The sequence below is a fragment of the Tympanuchus pallidicinctus genome, unplaced genomic scaffold, assembly GCF_026119805.1.
Source record: "Tympanuchus pallidicinctus isolate F22 unplaced genomic scaffold, pur_lepc_1.0 scaffold7, whole genome shotgun sequence".
Taxonomy (NCBI): Eukaryota; Metazoa; Chordata; class Aves; order Galliformes; family Phasianidae; genus Tympanuchus; species Tympanuchus pallidicinctus.
In genome coordinates, this window is record NW_026294791.1 from 781,437 (window position 1) to 807,339 (window position 25,903).

At 45.1% G+C, this 25,903-nt stretch overlaps 1 protein-coding gene across 1 annotated transcript; it reads left to right on the plus strand.

Moving 5' to 3' along the window:
• The first annotated feature begins 295 nt into the window (after window positions 1-295).
• Window positions 296-24,199, plus strand: ANKRD13C (ankyrin repeat domain 13C). The gene is made up of 13 exons (XM_052666888.1): window positions 296-850; window positions 6,771-6,812; window positions 9,670-9,774; window positions 10,102-10,187; window positions 11,072-11,117; window positions 12,215-12,281; window positions 13,760-13,904; window positions 14,641-14,772; window positions 15,698-15,859; window positions 16,553-16,632; window positions 18,005-18,103; window positions 18,716-18,816; window positions 20,071-24,199. The coding sequence occupies exons 1-13, from the start codon at window positions 490-492 to the stop codon at window positions 20,199-20,201; spliced, it is 1,557 nt and encodes a 518-aa protein (XP_052522848.1). The 5' UTR covers window positions 296-489; the 3' UTR covers window positions 20,202-24,199.
• Window positions 24,200-25,903: the final 1,704 nt, after the last annotated feature.

Genomic DNA, 25,903 nt, shown 5'->3' on the forward strand with positions numbered 1-25,903 from the left:
GGCACCAGGGGACACGGCCGGTGGGCATGGTGAGGGCTCTGACTGGACTTGGTGAGCTTAGAGGGCTTTTCCAACCGCGACGACTCTGATCCCTCACCCGTCAGGTAACCCCACTAAGAAGGCCAGCAGCCCCGCCCAGCTCTGCCCGCTGCGGGGCGCCCTCTCGCCCGCCCGCGCTGACACGGCGCTCAGGGGCGGTGTCCCGCCGCCGTCTCGCGGTGCCGCCAAGTCTCGCCCCGCGCCGCGCCTCTCGCGGGAGTAGCCGGCCAAGATGGCGGCGGCGCCGGGCCGTTGAGCGGGCCCCCGCGGGCGGGAGGCGTCAGACGGAGGCGGGCGGGCGTCGGGCTCCTCAGCGCCGCGGCCGTTTGAGGCGGGGGATGCCGACGGGACGGGACTCGCCGCCGCGGCTCTGAGCGCCTCGTCCCTCCGGCCGCGGCCAGTCTCCCGGCGGGGTCCCCCCCCTCCCCGCCCGCGGGGCCGCCGCCGGCGATGACCGGCGAGAAGCTGCGCTCGCTGCGCAGGGACCACAAACCCAGCAAGGAGGACGGGGACCTGCTGGGGCACGGCGAGGAGGAGGCGGCCGCCGCGCCCGGAGCCATCTTCACCGGAGGGCGCGGGAGCGGCGGCAAAGGCGGCCGGGCCGGGGGGCACCGCATCTTCAGCAACCACCACCACCACCAGCAGCGGCTGCCGCCGAAGGGCGGCCTGGCGGGCGGCGGGACGGGCCCGGCCGCGGAGCCCGAGCGGAGCCCCGCGCACTTCCCCGTGCACGAGTGCGTCTTCAAGGGGGACGTGAGGCGGCTGTCGGCGCTCATCCGCACGCAGGGCATCGGCCAGAAGGACAGCCACGGTGAGCGGCGGGCGAGGCCGTGCTCGGGGCTGCTGGGGGCGGACGGTGCTCCCTGCCTGCCTGCTTTCCTGCCTGCCTTCCTGCCTTCCCCCCTGGGGAGCTGCCTCAGCAGCCCGGGCCGGACCCGCAGGGCACACCGGGCCAAGCAGCACCGCTTGATGCATACAGTGTCCGTTCTGCTTTGTGTGAGCTGCTTTTTCCTTCTTCTGTCATGTTTTTGGAGAGTTTCATCACCCTCGCTGTCTCATTTCTGCTCAGCTCAAGCTCTCATCTCTTCCTTCTACAGAAGGTTGTGAGGCACAGGCTGTGGTGCTGCGCTGCACAGCGGTGGGGGTCACAGCCTGGGGGTGTTCGGAGCCCTGGGATGTGGCACTGAGGGACGTGGGCATAGGGGGGTGGATTGGGGAGCTCAGAGGGCTTTTCCAACCACGATGGTTCTGTTTTTAATTGTTTTTATCTTATTGTTTTAAGTGCATTTATCTTCCCTGAGGTTTAGTAGTTAGCTGTGCTGGGAGTTGCAGTGAGCTCTGCACAGCAGTGTGGCTGTGCCTCCTATCGCCAGGGTGTCCTGGAATTTCACTAATAGGAATGAGTGCATCGCTGCTGTTTGTGTTGTCCTGGAAGAACTTCCTCTTAAGAAGTCTTGCTTCAGACCTGAAGATGCATTTTTGCAAGAATGCCTTTTATTTTTCTTATTTTCTTTTTTGAAGTGTGTGAACTGTCACCTTTTAGGGATGATGGGGCGTAGGGGACACTTGGGAGTGGCTTCTTTGGCTGAAGGTGGGATTATCTTTAGGTTTTCCCCTGCTTAAACAAAAATTATATATATATATATATATATGTATGGAGAGAGAGATAGATAGCTGTGTGTGTGTATATATGTATATATATAGTTTTGGGATTTGAAAGAGGCAAAAGGTTGTCATCTGCTTCTCCTACTTGCTTTGGACAGAGAAGCAATAGTAACAGAGGTAGAAAAACGCGCCTTGTGTTACTTTAAAATGTGCAGCCATTCAAAGCCTTGATAGGGCATTTTAAAATGATATGTTTAATTTGGGGAATGTTGTACATTGTAAAATAAGTTAGCCTGTCAAGTCAGCTGAAGTTTCACGGTTAGCTTTCGTCTGTGTGTTTCCTGCCTTTTTCCAGAGTAAGATGATACGTTTCTGCAGGAGGGTGTAAGTCATCCTGCATGTGGTGTCTGGGCAAGTTCTGATTAAAGGGTAGAGTTACTCTCTTTTTCTGATGATGAGATAAGTGTTCCCTTTGTTTTACTTAATTGTGTTGTGTAAAATAAAACCAAACAGTAATATAGGGCAGTCTTAGGATTGATACGATGGGAAAAATAGCATAATTAGAAATTTAAAACTGTCTCCGTGATAATAGAAAGCACTCTGAAATACAAACTGGTGTATGCTGGAGTAGCTCACGGCTCAGTTTCCTCAACTGAGATAGGAAGGAGCATTTCTTACAACTGTCATAACATTTTTCTAAGTAGCCTGCTATAAATATTGCTACAGATATATTTATCCTGTCATCTTCATTCCAAGAGTTGCAGCAAAGTCTGGTAGAATGAAAGCAACAGGCCTGGAAAGAAACCTTCTCCCTGTGTGCCTTCTGCTGCCTTCTTCCCTACGTCTCTTCCAGTTCCTATCAAATGACTCATTGCTGTAGCTTTGTGTCCGTACTTTGAAGGCACTTCATGACCCATCTTTGCTGAACTGCTGTCTTCAGTGTCCATCACAAGTGTTGATACTGTGTTTTTATGTATGTTTATATACTCTTAATAGTATATATGTATTCTTTTAATGAACTTTTCTTCATTTTCACTGCTGGTTGCAATAGGAACAGTGTGGATTTCTGTTCCGTCTTCTTCCAAAGTTTTACTTTCACTGTTCTTTTGTCCTTAAATTAAAACAAAACAAAACACCAAACCAACCAAAAACCAACAAAAAAACTCAAACCAATCCAAAACAAAACCAGAAACCAACAACAAAACCAAACCCTTGGTGCCTTGACATACCGAAGGCCTGACTGTTACTTCCTTGTTGTTGTTTTCTTCCTGCCTGAGTCCATCTTGTTTACATATTTGAATTGTGAGTTATTTGGGGTAGATAACTTCAGCTTACAACTATACTCAGAAGTAAGCCTGACGAATCCTAGAGCATGATATGGAAGTGACAGAAGAGGGACAACTTCTAGTAACAGTTACTATTTATAATTCAGTTCCATTTTTAGTGAGCGATTAAGTAGAAAAGCCACGTCCCATAGAACATTAAACTTGTGGTGTTCTGATAAAACAAATGCTGACTGTAGCAATAGAGAGCTGGCTAGGCTGCACTCTGAATTAACCTTGAATAAAGCATTTCTTGTAGGTGAGACCAGCATCATTATTCCGAAAGGTAGGAGCTTGTATATGTTTTTAGATTACTTTTATTTTTGCTGTAACACACATTTAAAAGCTTAAACATATTTTCAGAAGAAAATAGTTGTTTCTGAAATAGATAAATCTTGCTGAATTACTATCAGAAAACACTCAGCTGCCTCACAGGCATGCCAGATATCTACGTGAGTGTGTTTAACTTCTAACCTTTCATAAGGGCAGTGCAGATGATTTGGGATGCACGGCCTGGCTGGAGACCTGCAGGACTTCAGGCACTGCTGTATCACTGCTATCTCAGGTTAAGGCCCTGCAGCCTAAACGTGGGCAGGGAAATGTAAAAGTTGGTTTCTGAAGCTATGGACACTGAAGAAACCTTCTGTAGATGGAAGGGCTAAGTGAGCTTTGTTTCTAAGGTGAATCAAGCTGTTACCAGCAAAGAAACCTAAAGGAGAAGAAATTTGGTTGTGGCTTTTCACATGTATCCACGTGCACACACATATCCACGTGTAGTAGGCCTGGAAACAATCGCATCAAGTATCTGTGACACTGCAGTGAAGTCATCCCACGTGTACGTCAGCCTCTTAATAGGAAGAGTGCTGTAAATAATTGCAGCTCTGTCACATAGGTAAACATCACAGTGAAGCTGCACCCTCTTTTGTCTTACCAGAAGCTGTCCTTTGCAGAGCCACGTGTGCTGGCACTTGCTGTTGTGATTATGCTGCAGTTCACTGAACACCTCGAGCTGTTACAGCTGGCCTTGCAGCTGTAAGAAGTGGAACTCCCTTCTCCTCCCCTTGTGCTTGTTCTGGCAGAAGCCAAGCTTAAGCAACTAAACATGATTTGTGGTTTATGTTCAAGGGTTGATGGAGCTGAAGGTTGTAGCATTATAGAATTCCAGTGAGACAATTCCACTTGAGTCCTGTAGATGCTGGTGCTACTTAATTCATGAGCCTTGAGTGCTAGAGGGAGTGTAATTGTGTGGCCCTGCCCTCACAGCTGCTGGGGCCGTATTTACACTTCCCAGCTTTCCTGAAGGAGGAGCAGTGAGATGTGTGGTGTGCCTGCTGGCCAGCCAGGCTTCTGAGACGAGATCTCTGGGAAGGTTTTGGCCGGTTCTGAGCCCGATCAGCACTGCTGCCTCTGCTTGAGGATGCTGAGAGACAGTGGCTGGATGGCCCCGTCTGGACACATCTGTCCCAAGACCTTTGCCTTCCCTCAGTTTTCCCATACAGAATGAATGCACTTAAGACTGTGGTCAGACAGATGAGGATCCTTTCTCTTTGGACAGCTCTTCTCCTCCCTCCTCTTGGAGCAGAGATGCTGAAGGTTGCACAGAGGCATTCTGTGTACCGAGTAATTCCTCAGTATAATTTCTTTGTTACGTGGCATCTAACCTGGAATAGTTTGAATGGCTTATTTGGTAACTCTGACTTAACTTTGCTACTGGGAAAACTCATTTTGTTTGGCTCAAAGACAGTCAACAGCTCTACAGATTTATCAGATGTTAAGAAGGATGATGAGTGATGGAACAGCAAGATGCTGCTCTGTGTTTGTTTTTTGATTGTGCCAAAGCTGGCTTTGTTTATCAGTTCCTGCTGAGATGGTGACCGTTTGGGGAGAGGATCTGGGAGTGAGACAGTGCTCTGTTACCAGGCCGAGGCCCACAAGCATATTTGGGTGCCTGACCTCCATGGGAGCTGTTTGTGAAGCAGCAATGGCTTTGTGGCTGTTCTGCATCCAGTGGTGTCTGACAAGGACTTGTCGTGGGCAGTGATAAAAGGCTGGAGCGATGCAGAGTGCCATAGGAATGGCAATGTTTCCAGGTGCTGCAACGCCCCTCTCCTTTGTGCTTGCCTTGCATTTCCTTCTCCTCCCTTCCTTGAGGCTTTACCTCTCCCTGTGTGCTGCAGCAAACCTCTTGTTTTATCTGGTAGATGTCAGAAAAACCTTACACTCCTCTTTGCTAGAGTCCCACTGGTTAGAGACCAGCAAGAATCCTTGTCATCTCCTTCACAAACTGCTTGTTGTTTCATTCTGGAATTGATAGATTCTAATGTCTGTGCTTTCTCAATTGTTGTAATGACTGTTGCTCTGTGTCCTTTTCCTACCCCACCTTGTCTGTCAGTTTCCTGTTCAGTTTTTGGATTGCATACTTTTTGGTGTGAAGATGGAGTATCAAAGTAAAATCTGTGCTGGAAGAGCATTTTGGAGGTGATGTAGCGCAGCATCCTGCACAAAACAGCATCAAAGTTGGTTCAGGTTGCTCAGAACCTTGTCCAGAGGGGTTTTGAAATGCTGTGATATTGCACAACTGCATTTCCCACTTATCAGCTGAAACGTTCACCACATCTCTCAGGAAGGCTGCCAAACACTTGGTTAACTCTCATTTTGTTGTTTCTTCTCAATATGCCAAGCTCTTGTAGGTACTGGAGCTGTCTGGCTCTTCTTATGCAGTGTTTGAAAAGGAGTGGTTTGTTTTGCTGTTGTTTTTTGTTGTTAGTTTCTTTTTTTGGAAAGCTAATTGAAAACCACTTACAAACTCTGACTTTGACTGCTTGCCTATCTTGATCAGAGATTCCACTGATCAGAGATACTGCGGTGTGTTGGTGATTGCTTCATACAGCAATCTATGAATGTTTTGGGTTGCATGGTTGAGATGTGCATCATCGTTGGCATGCAGCAAGTGCTTATTGCTAACGTGATGCTGTAAAATACTTCTAAGATCAACTATGTTTGATATAATTGCAAAAGAAACTTGTTTACAAGTAATTAACTTTGCAAGAAAACACTTGAATGTACAAAGTGTTACACTGAAATGGAAGGATCCTATATCCTTGAGCTCCCAAAATGAAATATATCAGAATTCTGGTAGCTGCACTAATGGAGAAAAACAGCTCTCTGTACCTTTACTGTGCATATCTAAGAGCAGGATCTAAACTGGGTCACCTATAGCCAGGAAAATACTCACGTTTTTAATATCTGCTAGTAGTCTTGGGAGCTTCCTTTGGAAACGTGGCATTGAAGTAACCAGAAGGTGGTGGTGGATGGTTGGGTTTTCTTTAGGGAAATGATTTTTATTCTGCAATGTGTCTGTTGCTGTATTAGTAAAATTTTCATGCTCAGTCTTTGAAAAATTAATACAATTTGCTCCTAAAACTTTAATAAGTGTCGTATCTTTGAGTAGCTTTTACCCTAGATATGTCATTCTGTGTAAAATATCATATTTCTCAGACCATGAGTACAGAGGTTTGGGTTATTGCCTTCTTAAAGATATACTTGTGCCACTTTGGCAGGTTTCAAGGTATAATTAAGAAGCCCTGCTGGCCCATGAAATGTTTCAGCTATATTTTAACAGGCATAATAAAAAATCTGTATGTTGGACTTGCTTAGAAACTGCTGTGTTGTATGTGTACCTGCTCCTTCCTTAGGCTGTGTGGTTTCTTAATAACAGTGTGGGAGCTGTGTGTCCAGACTCCTGAAGGAGTTGCAATGAATTCTGTTATGTTGGATCTAATCTCTTTTTCTTTTTTCTTTTAGGAAACACTCCTTTGCATCTTGCTGTGATGTTGGGACATAAAGGTTGGTAAAACCTTTGGTTTTGTAACTTGAGTTGTCCTGAGAATTTAGAGGCAATACTGTTCAATTTTTCTGAACGTGATCTTGCGTTTCAAACCTGTTGCAAGTTAAGGTTTTCTGCAAAGTAGAGGCTGCCCAGACGTGAAAGAGAAAAGTCTGTAAGAAAGTTAGGGCTGCCTGTTAGGCCAAAATCAGGGAGCCAGGCAGGCAGAGGGCTGGATTGGAAGGAGAGAATGGCAGAGAAGGAGTTCTGACTGCTGGACTCCTTTGTGAGCCTGGAACAAGAGCTAGCTTCTGTCTTGTTGCAGAGTTAGAAGGACTTGGAATATCATAGAAGATTGAGAAACAAGGAACAGCTTTCAGCAGTGGAGGCAAGCACATTTGTGCCTGTGTCCTCGTGGTGTCCAAACGGGTGGGACACGCTCAGTCTGGGTAGGCAGGAGTCTTCATCCAGGCAGATCTCTGTTTTAATGCTATTAACAGAAGGCTTATTGATTCCTATTTGTGTGATGGTGCCCTTTTTCTTCATTGCTTTCTTGGTTAATAGTTTTGCTGTGGTTGTTACTGATCTGCTCATTAGAGGTCTTGAATGACCCCTGTTAGCCTTTTCTGTTATGAACAAAAATGTCTTCTGGAATAAAGTGACTCTGTGAGTGGAATCGTAATCAATCCCTGCCTTTTGCATATTCCTTTCCTCCCCTGATTCAGATCTCTGCCCACTGCCTGCCTGCTTCTTTGTGGTCCAGGACAGCCTACCAGGCTGTGCTGCCTGTTGATCCGTGATGGCTGTCACCTTTTCAGATATCCTTGGGGGACTTTTTTTCTTATTATTTTTTTTTTACAGCAGCATTTCAAGGCAAAGGATTCACATTTCTATTTGAAACAGAAAGCGTCGGAGTAGGCATATTTCAGGACTGGGGAAAAAAACAACAACTTGGAATATGATTAAGTCTCCATGACAGTATTCTCCAGAATTCTTTTTCTCTACTGTAACAAGAGAAAGAATGCCTTGCTTTTGTCAAGCTGTGAGAGTCCTGCACCTGGTGTGTGGTGAGCCCAGCTCTGTGGCTGGGCTGTTAACTGCAGCAATGTCATGTCACTGGAGTACAAATGATTTTGATCAAAGATGCTTCTTTTGATACCAAGTGAGAGAAAAGAATTTATCACCCTTAATTCAGTACGCTTGAGAACTTTTTCTCTTGAACTGTGGTTATTTTATGTTTCAGCTCTAGGATGAAAAGCCCTTGCTGTTCAGTGCTGTCAGATTGCTTGATTATCGTGGCACATAGCATAGCAAGGAGAGGAGAAGCAGTTCTTCCCCTTACTCCTTTTTTCTTTGGCTGCGTATTTGAGATCTCGCTTTGTAGTTTGCTCTTGGCTTCTTTGTCAGCCATCCCATGAGTAAAGCCCTTAATTACTTGGGATATTTATGGTAAGCCTTTATGTAGCTTGGCTGGAGCAGGACTATTGGTGTATGATATCAAGAGCAATACCTGGTTTTACTGTTTTGGCTTTTATTCCTGCTTGGTCTTTGATTCTCTGAGACTCCCAGGCCCTTTGCTGCCATGTCAGCCAGTCTGACTGATGCTGAGGGGCAGCTTTTCTGGGATGATGCATGTGGGCTGCTTGGGTGCATGTAGCAGCATTGCAGCCAGACTTTGGTGAATTGCAGGGTGAACCCGACATCCTGTTTGTTTAACTGAAAATGGGGTCTGGCTGGTAAATGCCTGTTCCACATCAGTGTTGTCATTGCTTTAGGCACTGTTTGAGCCTGCAGAAAATATGTCTGCATGTTTCTGGACAGGGTATGTAGGGCTTTTGTTTGTTTACCACAGAGGATGGGGTGTTCACCAGTAAAGCAGCTCTTCCTTTCCTAACGCCACGTTTTCCAGTGACTCATGATTTTTGCATCTTGAGTGACTGGTGAGGTTTCCTGTAACACCTGTAGGCGAAGGATCAGGAAGGCCCTCTATCTGCAGTTCCTGCCCATCCCATTCATAATGAGAGTTTCTTTAGCCTGCAGCTCCCACTCCATGCTGCTGTATCATTGCGGGTGGGTCGGGTTGATTTTAATGAGTTGTGGTGAGGAAGCTTTCCATAGTTAGAAATGGAAGGACCATTTAAAACGAGGCCAGCTTATTCAAAACACAGAAATACAGAACCATTTCTTCCCTTCTGAATTTCAAGGGCAGCTCCTATCATCAGCTTTTATCCTTAGATAGAGAAAGCAATGCAAGTTGAGCTGAGACTACGCTAGGAACTGGTGTGGTGTTTATGGGATGTTGGTGTGCTCTGATAGCGCAGCACACACATGCCAAGAGGCCAGGAGAGCATCAAGGCCTGCTTTGATGCGTGGGCAAACAATGCAGTGCGTGGCAAGTGGAGCTCTGTGCTGTTGTGCTTTATGGAGGCACTCTGCTAATCCTAGGGTAACTTGCTGCACAGCATGTTATGCACATGTTCTAACATTTCAGAGGTAGACATTACACACACAGAGGTGATTAAACAAGCATTTTAAAGTATTTTTTACATAGGTGAGTGAGTGTGTATTCACAACAGTACATCTTTATAAAAAGCACACGGAAATGTCTTTCAGTGGTAGTGCAATTGGTTGTTGATTTCCAATGATGTTTTCAGTGCTCATATTTAGTAGGAAAATGCAATAAATAATCTCATGAATGTTTTCAAAAATTATTTATAGCTTGAGTTCATAATTTAGATATGTGTTCTGATGGTGCTTAGTATACTGAATATCTACTAGGTGTTTTATTCTTGTTTCCGTTAGTTTCCTCTGTCATGAATTATGTAATTGCAATACCCATTGTGTTTACTGACAGTAATTACTGCTGCTTTGTTACAGAATGTGCCCACTTGCTTTTAGCCCACAATGCTCCAGTAAAGGTGAAAAATGCTCAGGGATGGAGCCCTCTTGCAGAAGCCATCAGCTATGGAGACAGACAAATGAGTAAGATCATTGCTGAAGAACCTTCTGCATCCCATTCAGCAATATACACACATACCATGTGTCTTTTTACACGTGTATACATGTGTTAGTAAATATCTTGACATAATCAAATGCTTTATGTCATAAGCAGTTTCTGAAGCTGTTCTTCCTACTGTGATCACATTGAATTGTTTATAATTACTGTAACCTGAAGTGCATTACTCCAAAGTGATGAAATGCTTTATTAACAGCAATTATTTCTCATTTTTAAAAAATCTGTTGCATGACAGCACTAAGCTGCAGTTTGCCAAGCAGCACAGCTTTACCTTGTGTTTAACCTCTGTTCAGTTACAGCACTCCTAAGGAAGCTTAAACAGCAGTCCAGGGAAAGTGTTGAAGAAAAGCGACCTCGATTATTAAAAGCCCTGAAAGAGGTAGGTAAATTGAAGGCAGCTTTGTTGGCAAAAACCAGATTGTGATAGAAACTGGTAGCTTTTGTTCGTATAGTAAGGATGCTTTAGCAAACTGATAAAAGAAAAAAAGCTTTTTGTCCATGCCAAGGGCTCACAGAACGGTGTGCATTCCTAAGATGCTCCCCCCTCAAATTCTAAAGTTCAGGCAGAAGAAAGCCTTGGATGAGAGAGCCCTTTCTGCCATCTTTTCAACCTGAAAGTCAAAGGATGTGTTTTTAATCTGTGCTTATTTCATTGGCTTTCTAAGGCTTCCTTAAATCTCAGCCTGGCAAAGAAGTTGCTGTTGCATCCTGTCACCAATCACCAATGATGGTTTTTTTGTTTGTTTAATGCTTGGTAAAGAAAGGGAGTTTTTTTCGAAGCTTAGTTCTCCCTCTGCATGTAGCAGCCAGTTTTTCTTGAGCACAGTCAAACAATTGTCAGTACTGATGATTGGAAGTGTATTTCTAGAGTATAAGTTGGAGGTTGTGTACGTGGATACTGGTAGGTGAAACCTCATGCATTGATTCAGAGAATGCAGTTAGATGTGGTCAGTCAGAGCAAACATAGAGCTCTGTAGGCTTTTAAAGTTGGGATTTACAATTTATTTTGTTCACAGCTTAATAGCTGTGTAACTTTGTTCCAGAAAAAATCATTAAAGATTAGTAGCTTAAATGAAGCACACGTTTAGCATTACTGATTCTGCTGTTGGTGAAGCTTCAGAAATGGTGAATTTCAATTGAAGTTCAATTACTTGCATCAGAGGGGGGAAAAGGTATTTTTTTTTTTGGCAAAACACAAACTTTGCTTAACTTCCAGCACGTTTCACAGTTGACCAAAATGTCAATGTATTCTTTTCATCTCAGCTAGGTGACTTCTATCTAGAGCTTCACTGGGATTTTCAAAGTTGGGGTAAGTGACTGCATATCCCTTTTCATTGGGAGATAATATTATCAGGCCTCCACACACTGTTCTCTCAAGCTGCAGTTTGTTTCCAGTTTGTATTTTGGAAAACTCATAATCGTGTTGTAAATGTTGAAGTGCAAGTAAAGGACAGACACTTTTTTTTTCTGAATTATTTCTAATGACTTTTTCTAGTTCAATTCTGTAATCTAGGCACACGATATGAGATGGGGAGGGGAGCAAGCTGTTAAAGAATATGGTTGTGAGAACAAAATGTTATAATGCCTTAATCTGGTCATCTGGTGTCACTGCAGAGCAGTGGTCTGTGCAGTTCTGCTGAGTGACAGGACTCGTGGCATTCAATTGCTTGGCACCAGCTTGCAGTGGTCGTCTTCTCCAGCAGTGTCACCATGCAGGGGGCATTCCTCTGCCTGCATCATTCCCGTGTTTGGGTACTGAGGGGAGAAAGGCCCTGAGCTGTGTGTTGGTGCTGACCATTGGTGCTCTGAGCGAGCTCAGTTCTGCAGGTGGTCTCAGTTCTTCGTGGTGCCGTTTGAAGAAGGTGCTGAAAAGCCATTATTTGATCTTATTGCAGTAAATCTTGCTTTTTAAAATAAGCACAGCTGTGGGCTCACGTGTCTGGCTTGTAACACTGGGCTGGCTCTCAGTTCCTCTTGTAATTTCAACGTTTCCTTAGGTTTTAAACCTTAGTGCTTTGGATTTGTTTTCTGCTTGTCTGTGTTCTGTTCAATTGTGGCTGGGCTTTCAGCTGGCATAATATTCAAATAAAATATCCAACTGCAGAGTTAAAACTCCAGGCAGTTAGAAGACAAGTTATTAGAACTCACAAATGGTTTAGTTCATTTAAAATGAGGAGGCTTCAAGTTTTGTTTTGCTGGAGATATTCTGTACAAGGGTCTATCAGTCCTGCAGTTAGTTAATAGACAAGCATGACGTTAGTGTGCTTGTGCTGAGATGATGATGGAAAATGGATATGCTGTGTTTTTATATTACAACACATTGAAATTCAAGGTGGGGTTTTACTCAAAGTACCTTGCAGAGAAACCTCGTTGTTCTAATTGTCCAATCTCTCTACCTACTTCTAGTGCCTTTACTCTCCCGAATTCTGCCTTCTGATGCATGTAAAATACACAAACAAGGTATCAATATCAGGTAAGCACTGATCTGCCACTTGAGTTTACTAAGTCACAGATGTCTGCATGTTGATGGGAACGCTGGTTTCAGTGTGGTCTGGAAGTGAATGCTTGCAAATGCTTGTGAAACACCAGTGTGTTGGTACATAGGTGCTTGGAGGCAGGAGGTGCTTTCATCTACAGTCTTTTTCCACCATTAGTTTGAAGTTAGCTTTAATTCTCGAGTCACTTCACATAAACCAAACCCAGTTCTGGCTGGTAGATAGAGGCTTTCGTGCAGTTTGGCAATGATTTGATGGAAAAACAGGAATTTGATATCTGAAAATTCGCGTTACAAGTGTAAGTGAGCTTTCAGTATTTTGTGGAGAAATCTTGCTGCTCCAGGAGGTGTAGTAAGAAGAGTGATACAGTTTCTCTGTTTAAAATGCTGGCTGTGAAGGATTCACAGATTCCTGGACATCTGCTGAGCCTGGCTGTTCAGCTGCCCTCGGTTGTGATTTTGGGCTCAGGTGTCTGTTTTGGTTCCTAAACTTTAACGAGGGAAAATACAGTTATGATTCAGAAGATCATGGACGTTTTGTTCTCATACTGCAGCTTTTTGGCATAGATATGTGAACTTAGCTTAGACTTGAGTCCATTGAGACCATTTATTTTCCTTCTCATTTCTCCTGCTTGCACAGAGGGGAGCTGTGAGGCTGACACTCCAAGGATGTAACTGCAGATTCTTTCATGAATTTAGAGGCCAATACATGATGAGTATTAAGCAACCACCCTTTAGAAGTGAGGTGGCTACTGAATTCAGGCTCTTTAACCAACTTCACAAAGAAGGAAATATTCTAGCAATAATACCTGTTAGTTGCTAGAGAGATCTTTGTTCTTGGCTCCAGCTCTTGATTTCCAGCTCAGCGGGAGCATTTCTTTTCTGTTGGTGAGAGAAAAGAAGAACAACAGTAACTGAGATGTTTCAAATGGGGATGCAGGCCGTTTCTTAGTCCTCTTTGTAACTGCAGCCACATCTTACCAGGGCTGCTCAGCTGTTTGTTGCAGGGAGTAGTTACGTTTCTCATTGTGTAGCACACACTGGCTACATAATTTCTGTAACTTCCTTCTGCTGTTTTTCTTTAGAAAGCATGGGGTTATGTAGTGGATGCTAAAAATACGATAGGAAGGTATAGGTGGCACTTCTATGAAGATGGCATAAAAATAGGCCATGTTCTCATAGAATCCTTAGAGGCCTCTGAGGGCCATCCAGTCCAGCTCCCCATCCAGCTCCATGGTAAGAGTAATGTGACACCTATTGAGTGTTTCTTACCCAATTTTTATTTCTATATCCAGGCTTAAATAACGGCATATTCTATGAAGACTTGAACCTTAACTTGTTTGTGCCAATACATAAATAATAATAGTAATCAAAGGCTTCTTGAAAGCAGAGCTTACAGTCAACACGTGTGAGTGCTTATGGGTAACCTCTTTTAATGTTCTGGTGTTTTTTCACAGGCTGGACACAACTCTGATAGATTTTACTGACATGAAGTGCCAACGAGGGGATTTAAGCTTCATTTTTAATGGTGATGCAGCACCCTCTGAATCTTTTGTAGTTTTAGACAATGAGCAAAAAGTTTACCAGCGAATACATCACGAGGTAAGGATCTGTGCAACACCTCAACCCTTTACTTCCCATCAGCAGACTGAATTTACTGAACAAGGTGTGCCTTTCAGAAAGACCCAAACTCCAAAGAAATGCAAACTACAGTTTTGTTCAGCTGATACAAGCTTATAAGCTTTTATTTTGAAAAACTGCTTGTTAATGCGAGCTAAGAAATCGGAGAGAAATAGAATTCAAATCTGCTGGAAAATACAGTGTCATCCTGGGCAGATGAATATATTTCAGAGTTTGAAGCATTCTGCTTATAGTATTTCCTGTGGGCATAATTCAGGGCTTCCTCAAGTGGAATTTTCAAACTTGCCTGCCATTGCTTTGCCCCCATTAGTTACTCTGTGGCCAGTTTGGTTGTTAACAGCGCAAGGGTCTTAGTGGGAGGGCCTGCTGTGTCTGGTCAGGCTTGTGTTTATAGCTCTGTCTACCAGTCACTTCAGCAGGTGGGTTTATATGAAGGGTTTGGCTGGTGGTGAGCCTCTGGGTAAATCACACTTGGACACTTTGTTTGCATTAAGATTTAAGCTGAAACGATTTGGTGAGCAGCTGGTATCAGAGCTTCCACAAAGCAGTTTGGAAGTTCAAGTAGTGCTGGTTGTGGGGAAAGTGCCAAAGGAATATGTTTATTGATTTTCATTTTCTTAAAATTATTTGTTTAAAAAAAAAAAAGACTGGTCATGATCATTAAATTCTGTGCCGTGCTTGGTAATCTTCCTTCCAGGAATCTGAGATGGAAACAGAGGAAGAGGTTGACATTTTGATGAGCAGTGATATTTACTCAGCAACGTTATCAACCAAATCGATCACCTTCACACGTGCCCAAACGGGGTGGCTTTTTCGGGAAGACAAAACAGTAAGTAAGGCAAAGGAAGTTGTCAGGCTGGCATTGCTGAAGGCAAAATGGGGCAGGCAGCCGTGTCATAATGTGGTTGGGAAGAAAGGAGGAGTGAAAGGATCAGGTGTTCGGGGTGGAGTAGAAAAGTGGCCTCCCCTGTCCCCACAGTTGTCACTAGTTTGACACAGCGTGTCTTGTGGGCTGCCTGCATCAGAGAATGGTGGCTTGGAAAAAAATAGCCAACTACAGCTGAAGTGTGTGTGGAGAAACACTGCTGGAAATGGCACTACGTAGAGAATGGAAAGTCATCCCAGGATTTATGTAAGAATTCTGTATGTCCCTGTGTCTGTGGAGGGCAGGAGGATGAAAGCATTCTGGCCACAGTTTGCTTTGCCCATTCCTTCCAGTGTTGCCAGTCTGAGGCACAAGCTCTCAGGGGTGAGAACACTGAAACATCTGCCTTGTCATATAGGAAGTTGCTTTTTTGAGATAGCTCTGAAGGGTTCTGTATTGACTTGGATGTCAGGTAGTGCCATTTACCACAGCTTTTCTGCTGAGCTGGTTTTTCGGAGCTCTTTCCTTTTGTGAAATCAGAAATCTATATTCTAAGTGTGTAAAATACCATGGGTGTAAGTTACCATTTAGCACAACTTAGTGGAGGGGCTTTTAGTGGGATTTCCCTTGGCCACTCTCAGATTCTGAAGCAGTCTTTTCTCCTTTAGTTTCCATTGATGTAAAATACCAATTACTGGGGGAATTACTCTGTACTGTATGTAGGTTGGGGGGAGTGTATGATGAGAGTTCACATGGGGAGATGTGTAAGTTTACATTGAAACATTTCAATCCTGGACTCACCATACTGCAATTAATTGTACATAGAAGACTTTTAAGTGGTTTTATTTAATCTTCTATGATTCTCTAATGTCCAATTCCTTTCTTCTAGGAAAGGGTAGGGAACTTTTTGGCAGATTTCTACCTGGTGAATGGACTTGTATTAGAATCAAGAAAAAGAAGAGAACATCTCAGTGAGGAGGATATTCTTCGAAATAAAGCTATCATGGAGAGCCTGAGTAAAGGTGGCAACTTAATGGAACAAAACTTTGAGGTATATTTACATCATTCTTCTCACTGTGTGAATTGTTGTCAGGATAAATGCAGCAAGATTAATAAATAATATCCTTGTTCCATTCTGAGTGTCATAATTTTAAAATGATATGACCTTTAATGCATTCCTGCTCATCTGTTTGTGTACTGTGCTGATTAGTGCATGTACTGAGACATTTCTTTTCTTGAATACTTCAGTCTTAATTTGTCTGTTAATACAGGGGATGCTTTTAGCTGTGGCAAATCACTTCAATTTCATTAGACCAAATATTTATTGTCTCGAATGCCCTTCCTGGTTCATCTTTCAATTACGTTCTCATTTAGCTTCATTAAAACGGATTAAGCCTGTTATTATCACCATGAAGTTGAGAGCTATTCAGAATGAGCCAGGCATCATCTGGGAACACGCAGACGAGCCTTTTAAGAAGGGCTGATTTATTTCTGTATGAGCTCGTGCTCTATTACTTGCCATTCAGGCACTTGAATTAACTGATGAGCTGATGTGCCGCGCCAGCCAGCGTCTGCATGCAGTGCTGTCTGAGGCCTGGTAGCTAAATGGAGTCTGTGCAAGGAGGAGAAAGAGATAGAAAAGCCACGTGAAGTTTCAGCTGCAAACTGAGTGCATCCTTTGAATAGTAAAACTGTAAGAGAACGTCAGGAAAGATCAACTGCTAAGATGTGTTTCTCTGAACAGCCGGTCAGACGACAATCCCTTACTCCACCATCACCCAATACCATTACATGGGAGGAGTACATATCTGCTGAAAATGGAAAGTAAGTAGTTTGTTTTATTTCCATGGACAGCCTGATTGGCACCCACTGCTTCGTGGGTTCTTTGTGGTTTGTAGTTGTCAAGGAGCAGGGGGATCTTGCTCTTCATTGCTGAGATACTTGGTGTTCTTCTGTAGACTGGAGAAACTGACAGCAGCTCACGTAAGCAAGGTTATTCCATCGGCTGCAGATGAAAATGTGCATGTAGGCACGTGCCTGCATCTTGGAATTCCAACTTATTGTGAATACAGACCTTTCAGTGATGTTTTTAAGGGAAGATTTCCTGTCAGACTCATTTCTGTAACTTGCTGATCTTTTCTTAACGATGGCAATAATCCTCCATATTTAAAGGAACAGCTTAGGACTTAATGAGAGTCAGTGTGCAAAAATGCTTGCTTCTGGAATGCAGTGGCATATAGAGCTCCTTGTACCAGCCAGGTTTGTGCAAGGTGCTCTCCTCTGGGTGTGCAGCAGGCAGTTACATTTTCATTTCAGTTATAGCAGCTTGGTTTGTAATAGATCCAAGCAGTTGAGTTTACTGCCAAGACTTGAATGTTATCCAGCTCTGCTGCATATGGAAGGACCCAAAAGGAAATGGTAGAAGCTGGGCTCCACAGATGCTATAGGTTCTCCTGTAGTCAGATGTTACCAGGGAAGATACTATTACAGTACAGGCTTACTATAAGGGCACTTGGATTCTTTTTGCTGGTTTTCTACTTTATGTATTTGAAATAGAATAAATGTTCAAGCACAGTAAGTAGGTTATGCTGGAACAGCACAGGAGGACGTGTGTGTCTATGTTAATAAAAATCCAGTCATCAATTACCAGAAGGGAGTTCAGTGGAAAATGTAGGTTTCTATATTGGAGGACAGTAAGATTTGTTACCTTCTGCCTGTTCTATTCCAGAATTGTTTTCTGTTCTGTGTTTGCCATTATTGTCCTCTGGGGACAGAAGGGTAACTTCTCTGCTTCCTCAGAGATTGCTTCCAGCTTAAACTGTGAAACAAACTTAGTGCTTTCCAGTTCAGTTTGATACTTTGCTCACACACAGGCTATTTTAATTAATGCCTGCAACCAACTGGTTTGTGTATTTCAGGTAATGGTCAGGTCTTTCTGTAGTGATTGTTAATAAAATGTTCACATGGAGTAACTTGAAGATTATTTTCTTTTCCCTGATTCTGGCTTGTCTCCATGGTTAGCAGAACTCACAGTGATCTCAATTCAGATGGCTTCCAACTTTACTATGCACAGCCTCTGTTTTGTTGCAGAGGTTCCTTACTGAGGTTTTCAAAACCGAGTCTTAATTCTTTTCTTTAAAGCTGAAGTAATGAGGGGGGGGAACCTGACTTTGTCCTCCTCCCTTCCCCTTTGCAGAGCTCCTCATCTGGGTAGAGAACTGGTCTGCAAAGAAAGCAAGAAAACCTTTAAAGCAACAATAGCGATGAGCCAGGAATTTCCGCTAGGGATCGAATCGTAAGTGTGACTCGTTGGCTCTGGGTGCTCCTTCATGTATCAGGTGTGGCAGCCTGCCTGCGAGCTGCAGAGTTCTGCCAGTGCTCAGATTTGGGATGTCAGCAGTTTGGAAACAGCGACCAAGTCGTGTCGTTAGGGAGGTGAGCTGTGGCCGTTAGAGCTCGCTGTGTGCCTGCTCTTGGCGAGGCAGAGCAGCTGTCCCGTGTGACGAGACCTGAGCTGTGAGCAGCTGTGTCGTTAACTTGGACAGCACTCGTGTCTGATTCTGCACAATACTAAAGCCTTTTTGCCCCTGACAAGTTTCAGCACAACTCTATGTTCTCTAAATCCATGCACAACCATGTCAAAATCCTTATCTTCGGAGGAGAGGCTGTGGGGCTTCGTGCTTCAGTGTCTTTTGTGGAATGAGGACAAGAGACCCATAGCTGGGGGTTCATTTGCTCTCATACAGCAACGCAGTGTGGGTCTCCACTGTCTGAAAGTGGCAGTGCTGACATTGGAGCTCTAGGGGCACACAGCAGACACGGTGTAGTTTTTCAGATCCCTTTACTCACTTTGCTCTCTGGGTTATTTTGTGAAATGATTTGTGATGATGTTCATTCTCCCTTTCAGATTATTGAATGTTTTAGAAGTAATTGCACCCTTCAAGCACTTTAACAAACTTAGAGAATTTGTTCAAATGAAGCTTCCACCAGGCTTTCCTGTAAAATTAGGTAAGGTTGCGCTCACAACACTTATGGCTTTGTTTTCCAAAAATGCCTGTGCTCATTCATGCAGTGTGCTCAGGAGTCCTGCTGAGTTCTGGAGAAGAACTCTTACATAACAGAGCTTGTTGCTGTACGTGTCAGGGGAATGTGGTTATGTTCCTGCAAGGAATGTTTGGTTTGAAAGAGACAATCTGAAGCTCAGAGGAGATCAGTGCCAGCAGGAGTCCAGCTCTGTGACTTACATTTTCCTGATGCTGGAAGGGCTTCATTCTTAGAAGAGCAGATAAGCTGAAGTTTCCTTGCACTAAAGGATGGTCTTAGCCATGAGATAGGAACTTGATAGCATTTATTATTTTGTTTTCCTCAAGTATTATTGGTGATGTACTGGAGGTGAATGGAAGCCAAGCCATTACCTTTGCTACCAAATGGAAGCATATAAAACAAGTTACTCGTGGGTGTCGATGATTATGATTATTATCCTAGGATAATCTATCAAAAAGTAACAGTACATTTTGTGAGTGTTACAGGACTTCTTGCCTGCCAGTAAGCTGTGTAAGCTTGGATATTCTGAGCAGATGACGTTCCACATCCTATTGCAATAGCACAGTTCTGTTTAGAGACCGAGCTTTGAATTTTGCTTTCAGTTGCTTCAAGGGTAATCCCATCCTAGTAAGGGTAATTCTTAAATATTCGACCTCAGTGTAACGTTTGCTCTAAAGTGGCCTTTTTCATTTTAAAATGCTCACTTGCACAGGTGGGTTTGCTCAACTTTCACGTTATCTCAACCCAGGAGTTCCTGCACTTGTCTGTCCCATTTCCTCCCCTCTGGCTGCAGTGGCAGTGAGCAGACAGCTGTGCTCAGTTGTGTGCCAGGTTACACAGCAACGGCACTGCAAGGTTATCTTACCTGGCATCACCTGTACCCTCACAGATCAGTCTGTGTGCTTGCAGCACCTTCATTTCCACGTTGTGATTCTGCAGTGTGAAAGGAAAGCCCTTGAATTGATTGCATTACCCAACTCAATGAAAACCTGTTGACGTTTCCCTGCTCAGGGTATTTGAGCATCTTCTGCAATAACGTTCTTCTGAAGTACCTCTTTGGTGTTTCTTTTTTAAGGAGCTTAGAATTGCCATTGTGTAAAATTTAAACTTCTACATGATAAGCAGGCCTGAACTTAAAAACCATTAAATCACTGTTGGTAATCACTGGAAAGCCTTTATTTCTCTGATCTGCACTGTGCCGTTGTGCTTCCTATCCAGATATTCCTGTGTTTCCCACCATCACAGCCACTGTGACTTTTCAGGAGTTCCGTTACGACGAATTTGATGAATCCATCTTCACGATTCCTGATGACTACAAGGAGGACCCCAGCCGCTTCCCTGATCTCTAATTAAACTGGAAGGTTAATGGTGAATAACAGAGTAACAATACCAGCGTACCACAGCGAAAGCAAATGGATGCAAATAGCCCACGGATAGAGACAGAGAAGTGGGTGACAAGGGAAAGGGATGAACTCACTAATCCAGAAGAAAAGGGAATGTGCATCAAATGACTGATCTACTGACACTGTCGTGGGCATCTAATCTAGTTCCTGATGACAGCAAGTCTCCTGATGTGTCCTTCACACGTTTATGCATCCAGTGCTGCAGGCGAGGTCGTCTGCCGCCTCGGTGGCCCTGAGGATGCTCAACAGCTGTGAGGACTGTCATTTGTTTTTAAATTTTTTTACATTTCTTGTTGATACAGAAAGCACTCTTGGACCATAGCGTAAAGGTTGGAATGTCTTAGCTGCATATTCGTCCTTTCCAACGTCCCACCCTACTTAAAGATGACCATATTATATTCTTTCAAGCTTTGTTTTCAAGAAGTGTAAACTATGTATCATTCTGTATACTTCAGTACTCTGAATGTTAGCTGAGCGTAAGTTAGGAGGAACGCGTTTTCTGTAGCCGAATGAACCAAATGGTAACCATTAAACGATTGCATTTTCCTACTGCAATATACTTCAGAAACAGCATTTGCTCTGCAGGGAACGAGGTGCCTCCCGCAGCCCCTCAGTGCAGCCCCTCGGCGCAGCCATCCTGGTGCTACCCGTGTGTCTCCGAAGCGTTCATTTTCTCACAGGGCTGGTTGTTCATTTTCCTTCCGTTGGCTCTGCACACCAGTTCCCTGTGACTGGCTTGGCCGTCCTCTCCGTGTCCATGATGCTGTGCTGATTAGCGTGCGTGGAAGTTCAGAGCTAGCAAGTATCCCCTTCTTTCTGCTCCTTTCCCACTCACCGAGGAGGCTTGCTCCATGATGGGCCGACGTCAGCAGGCGCTGGAAAGCAGGGCTGCGTGCGAGGAGCTCTGAGAACGAGAGGCTCAAGCATCAAGTCTTGTATGAGAAAAGGCTTTCCTTGAAGTTAGTTGAATTGTGGTGCACACTGAATAGGGCTCAGTGGAGGATTTTGTTGGCAAATGCTTACAATGTTTCTAAATTAATTTCTTCCTCTTAGTGGTTTTAATAGATGGGAGTTCCAGTGCTCTGCCTTCTCGAGCTTATTCTCATTCCAAGTGGTTCCAGTCTCCTAATTTGACAGTAATCCAGCTTTCGGTTTGTTAGAAAGAATCTGTGCAAAAGGCTAATGGTGCTATTTGTTTGTATTAAGAGATTTAGATTAAAGTGCTGTGGTGTAATTGTACAAAAATGTAAATATTTTGAAGATTATATTCTTTGTGCACTGTAGTTAAAACTTTTTCTGGAAGTCAATAGAGGTAAGTTTCAAAACTTAGTACAAAAAGCCCCACGGCTGCTTAGCGGAGGTGCCGACCCGGCTCACCGTGCAGGTGGTGAATGGCTTCTCTCCCCACAAGGCAATAACAGCTCGTCAGGCACAGCCGTGGGCCTGGAGCTGCGTGTGGAGGAGGCTTCCGAGCTGCTGGCATCCGTACCAAGGCAGCGGTGCTCCAGGAGGGGCAGAGCCTGCTGGCATGGAGCCTGGGCGAAGCGCTGTCAGCAGCACACGGGGCAGCTGGAAACAGGGAGCAGGGCTGACCCTCGTCCCGTCGCTGTGAGCCCTCAGCTCTGCCAGCTGGGTGCTGCTCACGGAACGACTGAGGCGCCGCAGCGGTTCGGTATCCAAGGGAAAAGAGGGGAAAAGGGAGATGGATGACGGTCACCTTTCAGTACTGTATCTGTAGCAGATGTTGGACGTTCAGTGGGAATGATATTACTTGTACTTCCAAGTAATGATGAATTCCTTGCAGTGTTTTACATCTGTGGTACAAACCAACAGCAAACTGAGCTGAGATCCACGCAGCTGAACGCATGGAGGGGCCGATGCTGCAGCCTGTGCAGGAGGGCTGTGTGTCAGTGGGGCCACGCGCTGCGTTCCCCCATTGCTGTGGCCTCCAGGTGCCCGACACCAAGCAGGTTGCTGGGGGAGGTGCTGCTGGTCAGGATTGGGGCAGGTGTGGAGCCGGGGTGGCTGTGGGTGCTGCACAGCAATGAGTTGCTGAGAAATTTCAGCAGATGCAGAAAAATGTTACTGCGTAAAAAGTGAATGTCAGAATCTTTTTTTTTCTCTCTGCAGTATCACAGGGCAGGAGCTGTGTGTTCTGTGTTATTTGTGTCTCCAGATATTCCAGAGTAGTGCAGAGCTCGCTGGCACAGGAAGGGGCCCACAGAACCAGGGTTGGGTGTTTGAGGAGATACAGCAGCTGCAGCAGCAGCAGATTCAAGATGTGAACAAAACCAAATACTTTCAGAGTAGCCTTGTGTGGGAAGGCAGGTCCTGGGCATCCCTGTGCATAGAAGAGGCAGCGCTGACTGCTCATGGTGGTGAGGTTTGGGCAGCGTCAGTGCTTTCCTGAGCTCTGGCTTCAGATCTGCTAGCTCTGGTTTCCTAACCTTTGTGGTTATACAGTATCTTAAGGTTCTCTGAAGCTGTTTGTAGTGGTGGCTGTGTTAGGGTTTGCCCCGATGTGGGTTGGACACAGATTTTGTTGAGGGAAGTCCCTGTGTGTCACTGCAGTGAATGCACCTGGCTGCTTTTCTTAGCCTGAAGCTGAGGGAGCTGACTCCATCTGCTTCTCTTCTCCACCTGTGACTGCCCTTAGATTCCTGTGTCATCCTCGTGAAGTAAGAACTGCTGAACTGTTTCTCGGTGCATTTCCTCCCAGCACTTAGTGATGTGTTTTCTACCCAAGACATTCCTGGCCATGAGTGGCAGAGCGCAGTGAGCTTTATGGGCGCTGCTCCATCCCAGCAGTGAGGCACAGCCCCGTGCCGCGGCTGCGGCTGTGCTGGGGCGCTTCTCCAGCAGGGGCTGCACCCGCACTCATTGCAACGTTTGATCTAATCGGTGTTTTGCTCGGGAGGCCTCTGGCACTGACGCAGTGAGTGGCATTGCAGTGAGTGGCATTGCAGAGCTCTGCTCCGCTGGGCCGGCGCTGCTGGGGGTGAAACAGTTGTGGTCTGCACAGAGCCTGCAGCTGTGCTGTGGGCAGTGGTGCCCTGCTTGTGATCTCCTGTTTGGAATTCTGGAAAATTACCTTTTGTAGCAGGATGGATCCAGCAGAGCTTCATTTGTTTCCCTCCACTTTAAGGCCCAGTTGGGCATTAAGGAAGCTGTGGTCCCCTTTAGAATGAATGCATATCATGGTGGTCTCGCAGCACGCAGCCCAGCACTGTGCTGCACCCAGGTCCTCAGCAGAGCACGGCGCTGAGCAGCGTGCAGCCGAGTGCTGGGCAGAGGAGGGAAGGCTGTGCAGCCCTGCTGTGGGCTCCACCTCGCCGTGCTCCTCTCTGATCTCAACGCTGCTTTTTTACGATGGCTGTGAGATGTTTTTATGATCATCTTCAAAGGCGGCCACTGATTTTGGTAAACTGAAACAAGAAATCGTGGCAGACGAATTCTAGGGGGTTGTTTCTTAACCAAACCGTTCCGCTGGTCTTCCAAAACACTGCTTTACTTTGTGGCAAAGGGAACGGGGCGTTTTCTTTTCCCTTCGGAGGAGCTGCTGTTCCAATCTCTGCACTCACTTCGCTGTGGTTCTTGGTTTATGTGTTGAAATGATTTGTTACAGAACCCTCTGGACGTATTTGTGCTGGAAACCCACGTGGTTGATATTCAAAGCAACCGTCCATCTTTTTACACGTGTTTGTTCTTTGGTTTGTAATTCACGCCAGGATAACTGCGTTACTTCATCTGTATTAACAAATTTCCTGTAATGCTGCAGTTTCACATTTATTTTCCTTACAATTTGTAATTACCATGGAACCAATGTCACGTTTTTGCTTTTTACTAGCCGTCGGGTCCATGTTTTTAACTTCCCTTCACTAATAGTACTTTTTTGTTGTATCATTTGTTAGAATAAAGACCAAAACATGCTGTTTGATTCTGAACTGCTCTACACGTGGACGTGGCCTTTAACTCTCCCCTCGTGGCGCTGTGCGGGCCGGGCAGTTTGGAGCAACGAGGCGATGTGAGGAGGAATTTTGCCCCGTCCTGGTTGGATTTTAAATAAAATCCTCCATTTTTCATCTAGGATTGTTTGTCACCATTTGAGCTTTGAAATGTTACTGACGGCCTTGTGCACGGTGCAGGAGCAGCGGTGGTGGAACCTGGAGCAAAGCTTGCAGCATTCCTGGGGGCGAAGGAGCCGGCAGAGGGGACCTTTCAGCTTCACTGGTTGGTGTTCAATAATGATGTGAGTTTTATCTCCCAACTCCAGAGCTGCACCCACAGTGAGATGTGACAGCAGCTCTCCTGGGGCCCGCGGTTCTGAGACAGCTGACTCCAACCCTCCATTTACCAGAGGTAAATCTCTCATGTTTAGAGAACCACCAAAGTGCTTCCAACAGTAAAATCGTAGATTTGGGTCAGCTGTGCATATGTAGGCTTAGCAGTTGTGTTGTAGCAACAAAAGCTGTGTTGTACCTACAAGCCTGACTTCAGCTACAGCCACATAGCCAAGCACATTCAGGCTAAAGTGGATGTGGCAGCACGTGCTGTTCTGCCAGGCCTGGCCCTTCAGGTAGAGGGTTGGTGACAGTGAACGTAGGGCAGAGCAACACCTTCAGCCCTTGTGTGGAAAAGACATGGAAGCAGAATGTCTGGCCTCAGGAGACAGGAGGGGTCTAAAGCAGGACAAAACTTTCTCCATCTAAATTTCAGTACGTAGCACAACTCACTAATTCCAAACCGAACAGCACTCAGGAACCGTGTCAGCATGCAGCCCAACTGCAACAAAATGATGACTTCTGTTTTGTTTCGTTTTAGGGGAAAAGCTGTCAGTCAGAACACAGACCTCCTCTAGGCCATCCTGGTGATGGCATGCAAGCAGAACAGCCAGGCTGCTAGGAATGGGTGAAGGCTGATGAAATTCTGCAATAGCCAGTGTAAGTCTGCTGCATAAACATCAGTGAATCCCATTTGGTGCTAAAATATCTATTTCTGCCACTGGCGTTCTTACAATAAAAGCTACTTAAATATTTAATATAGTGCAGGATTTAACAACTGCAACCACGACCAGCCACCACAGGTACTTTGGTTCCCAGCTGTTGTTTTCTAAGCACGTTCAGTTTGCCCTAAATGAAGCTTTTCTCTGCAAACAGAAATGGGAGAAAAGCAAGGAGGGGCTTTCGCTCACCCTTCAGCTCATAATTAGTGCCCTTGGTACCCAGTTCTTTTATCTGTGTCTGAGCCAACAGCTATGAGCAGCTGCCTCCACGTGCACACATTGCTGTGCAGTTCTCTGTGCAATTTTAAGTGGTAAAAAAAACAGTGCTGCAAGTTCCTACTGTGAGTTAAAGCCACCTCGAGGAATGCCAGGGCAGCAGAAGCCGCTACTCAGTAAGGGTTGAACTAATTAAGTAATGCAGAGCCTATCAGAGCACCCGGAAACCTCATCTCTAGAGGCAGGAGATCTTATTTTCAGCGATAATTATTCCACTTAAATCACTAAAATGAAATTACTCGGCGCTGTGTGAGAGCTGGCACTCGGCTGCAGGGCACAGAAGGGCAGCAGAGGCCCAAGCACTGCAGGAGCTGGCAGCATTGGACTCTGAGAGGGGAGCACTGCCCCAAGCTGCCCCTGCAGCACCTGG

What these genes read in the sequence shown, in the direction of transcription:
- ANKRD13C (XM_052666888.1), top strand. Translation starts at nt 490, where the DNA reads ATGACCGGCGAGAAGCTGCGCTCGCTGCGCAGGGACCACAAACCCAGC. An exon ending in TATTAAAAGCCCTGAAAGAG is followed by an intron (nt 10,188 to 11,071) that starts GTAGGTAAATTG and finishes TTTTCATCTCAG; the next exon opens with CTAGGTGACTTCTATCTAGA. An exon ending in ATATCTGCTGAAAATGGAAA is followed by an intron (nt 16,633 to 18,004) that starts GTAAGTAGTTTG and finishes TCCCCTTTGCAG; the next exon opens with AGCTCCTCATCTGGGTAGAG.